At 58.1% G+C, this 3,742-nt stretch overlaps 1 protein-coding gene across 1 annotated transcript; it reads right to left on the minus strand.

Moving 5' to 3' along the window:
* Positions 1–311: 311 nt before the first annotated feature.
* LOC136540615 (uncharacterized) lies at positions 312–1,917 on the minus strand. Its single transcript, XM_066532610.1, has 2 exons — positions 1,340–1,917; positions 312–1,224 (listed from the first exon to the last, which is right to left on the minus strand). The coding sequence occupies exons 1-2, from the start codon at positions 1,667–1,669 to the stop codon at positions 649–651; spliced, it is 906 nt and encodes a 301-aa protein (XP_066388707.1). The 5' UTR covers positions 1,670–1,917; the 3' UTR covers positions 312–648.
* Positions 1,918–3,742: the final 1,825 nt, after the last annotated feature.

Raw genomic sequence — 3,742 nt, forward strand, 5'->3', positions numbered from 1 at the left:
GACTCATCAGCAGATCCGAAACAAATGTTCTGAATAAGGATGCGACATTTGGCTCCCTTCGCCTGCCAACCCGGCTTTGATTCGTTTTTTTTTTATCCAAAACCTTATTTTTCTTTCACAAATTTCTTTAGATTCTTTCACAATTTCTCTAGAATGAGGCCAAAATCCAAATGAAGGATGGGAGCGAGAGCACCCTTCACGCGTCGCTTCTGCGAAATGAAGCCAAAATGGAGCGTGAAATTTACAGGACTGAGAGTGAGAGCAACAAATCATGCATGATGCATCGCCGTGGTTCTTTCTACGGTGTCAGGTTCCGCTGCCTGGAGACCAACGATGAGACCAAACGAATCAGACGGGTCTCTGTCCGGAATCTCCTTTTTCTTTTATCTCTTCATCATCAAACTAAAGCTACAATTTTTTTTGTGCCCTTTCTCTCCTCAATAATTACCAGCACTAGTTACTACTACTACTTCGCCGCGGGGAATAGACACCCATCAAAAGGGTGCAAAGGAAGGAAAGAATAAAAGAAGGAAAAAAACAAAGCAGAACATTTGCGTCCAGTCCCTGTACACACAAGGACCACACTGCAAATTCCCGAAGAACAAAGATCAAAAAAGAAAGAAATTCCAAAAACGACCTCGGTGATGATTAAGCACTGGGCCCACCTCCCTCGCCGTCGCCGGCGAGCTCACCAGTGGCGGCCTCAGACTGCGGAGGCGGAGCGGGAGCCTCGCGATCGTAGGGGGACAGCCACTTGGCGCGCATGTACTCGAGCTTGCGCCACGGCGGCAGGTGGAGGCCGCGCTTCTTCAGGCTGGCGCGCGTCGCGTCGGCGGCGGCCGCCACGAGGAGGCGCAGGCGGTCGTCCCGCCCGACGAACACCGACGGCAGGCGCTGCAGCACGGCGCGGTACGCCTTGGTGGGCCGCGCCACCTCGAACGCGGACCGGAAGTCCACGTCCACCAGCACGCGCTCGCGTTCGCCGCGCTCCGACGCGGCTGGGAGGAGGACGTCCAGGTATGCGTGCTCCCCGGCGGGGTGGGACGCCGACTTGTCCCAGCGGGAGAGGCAGACCGCCGCGTCGTGGCCCGCCGCGCGGAGGGACTCGGCAAGCAGGCGGAGGAGGTCGCGCTTGCGCGCGCCCGACGCGCGGTGGTGCTCCACCAGGGTGGAGACGTCGGCCAGGAGGTTCCGCTCCCGGAGGCTGGCGCAGTGGACGAGCCCCTGCACGCGCGCAGTTCGGAAATGGTAAGCTCGTCACCGGCAACCGCCAAGCCAGGAGGACGACTCCTAACAATTCAGAAGCAGCCACCAGTACAGGACTGTACTGCACTACTACCTTGATGGTCTCCGCGATGTCAGCGGCAGCGGCGTCGGCCGCAGCGGGGCTGTCCTCGTCGTCGGAGGTGTCGCCGGCGTGGAAGCAGTTGCAGCACCGCGCGGCCGCTCCCCGCTCGGCGGCGCCGCCGCCGTCCTCCAGGAAGCTCCGCACCATGCCGTCCAGGCACAGCGAGCTGGGCTCCGACAGCTCGTCCTTCTCCGCGCCACTGGGAGGCACCGACGGGAGGCGCTCGGCCGGCGAGACGCGCAGCACCTGGCGCTCGAAGATGCGCTTGAGCCGCGACTTGGGCGGCGCCGCAGGGGACGGATCGATCTGCGCGGCCCTCATATCAGCACAGTACAAAAGTGGATCAAGCTCGGCGGCAGTGGCAGTGGCAGTGGCAGTGGCAGCGGCAGCGTCACTGGAGGAGGCGTCGGTCTTGGTCTTCTTTGGGGATCGCCGCAGGCATACCCGTACCCGTCGCCGGCGATTGACTCCTCTTCGATCCGTGCGTCTAGGGTTTTCTCCTCTCAATTTTTTGTTCCTTCTCCTTTTTTTTTTTACAGATTTATTTTCTGCTGGGGTTGATCTCTTGGGAAAAACACGAGGGGCACCGGGTTTTAAAGGAGCCGCGGGCGATGAAGTGGCGGATGGAGACGAGGCTGGCCTGCCGGTCAGTGCCGAACGTTATCCTACGTGTCCACCGCCGTGTGGGCTCCTGTGCGAAATGGCCGTGCTACCCTCTCGTGGCCTGTAGTGCCGTGGCGTGCTGCGTTCAGTGGCAAAGCCGCTGATATCTGAAGACGGCATGGGTGGTTTGGTTATTTAGCAGGTGACAGGGGAGACGGCGGCCGCGGTCGGCGTGACCATCTCGCATGCCTGTGCTGTGCAGATCTTTTTTTTTTTATACTCTGTGCAGATCTTTTGCAGAACGCAGAATACTAGGATTGGAGGAGGTAGCCGCGTTTCCTCCGGCTGATCAAACAGAGCCAATGCTGATAGTATTTCTTTTTCGTTAAAAAATACTGATATTTATTTAAAGGCATTTGTGGTCCTCCAGTTATTGTTCGAGTACAGAGGATGGTAAAAGAAAGGCGTCATTAGCTTGATGTGTTTGTGTACCGCCTTACTTACATTTCAAATGAACGATCGTGAACTACGAGTTTCTTTTTTGTTAGAGTAATACAGTAATAAAGGTTCATCAATCGATTTCTCCAAACGAAACGCCCTTGTCATCAACATCAAATGGTAATTTCCCCGTCGAAATTATTCGGAGGTTGCATCGATTCTGAAAAGGGCTTTGATGAGTTCGTCCCACTTGCGCGAAAAGAAAGACCCCGATGAGTTCGTCACTCCACTTGCAGGCGAAGAAAGTAAGAGCTGCTGCCCCGCGTTAATCATTGCCCGTAATAATACTTGCTGCTTCTGAACCCCAATCCCGGCATCCACCACGCCCACTGGATCGTGGAACCGCAAGGCAAGCGCGGAGAGACGCGACGCGGCGGCAATGCTTGGCGTCCAAGCTTGGACGGCCGCCCCCGCCGGCCGGCCCGTCCGTCCGCGAGCAAGTGCAAGTGGCCGGGTTGGAGGCGCGGCCCGGTCTGCAGTGACCGGAGCCATCTATAGGCTACTAGGCATGTTGGCCGCGCACACACACAAACTGCGCCGGGTGGCGGGGGCCTCGTGCGTCTCGGTGGTCGGCGCCCAGACCAATCCGTTGCGGAAGCTTGTGGCCCGGCGCTTGCTTGCCACTGATCCTGCAGCGAATCGTGCAGCACTTCAGCAGCAAGGCGATAGATGATAGGGCCAGTACGGCGGCGCGCGGGCCGACCGCTGGCAGGTCGCTGCACGCACACGGAATGGATGATCCATGCCGCTAGCGATTTGGTGTGCATAACTTATTACAGCATCAGTGAACAGTACTTTTCAGTCCGGCTTTTGAGCGAAACGAACACGGACAGGACGTGAACCAACAGGCACAAGAGACGCGTGAGCCGTGGGGAACGAGGAGCACAGCACCGCGTGCGTTTTCCCCGGGCACTGGGGCAGGCGATAGGCGTCGCTTGCTTCTGCACGAGTATGTCCGTGTTTGGTCGGGCTTCGGTTCTGGCTCCGCGGCAGCTCCGACGGAGGAGCCACACCAAATGCGCTGGGCGGAGGAGCCGCTCTTGCCCGTCCACCAGAGGAGTCGAGGCCCTTTTGCACGTATGGAGGTGGAGCCCGGATTTGTGGCTTCGCTGCTCCGGCTCTAGCTCCATCCACAGAGCACCGCGAGCGGAGCCTGACCAAACACGGCCTATGACTGTATCGGCACGTCGGCCACCCGGGATACATGGGAGTGTCCCACATGGCATCGAATGGAATGGTGAGAAAGAGCGTCGCAAAGGGTCACTGCTACTGTCTCCAACAAACAACTCATAT

This window comes from Miscanthus floridulus, chromosome 2 (genome assembly GCF_019320115.1).
Source record: "Miscanthus floridulus cultivar M001 chromosome 2, ASM1932011v1, whole genome shotgun sequence".
Classification (NCBI taxonomy): domain Eukaryota; kingdom Viridiplantae; phylum Streptophyta; class Magnoliopsida; order Poales; family Poaceae; genus Miscanthus; species Miscanthus floridulus.

Coding starts and splice junctions, on each gene's coding strand:
- LOC136540615 (XM_066532610.1), bottom strand. CDS start 1,669: ATGAGGGCCGCGCAGATCGATCCGTCCCCTGCGGCGCCGCCCAAGTCG. Junction 1,225..1,339: donor ACATCGCGGAGACCATCAAG/GTAGTAGTGCAG, acceptor GCGCGCGTGCAG/GGGCTCGTCCACTGCGCCAG.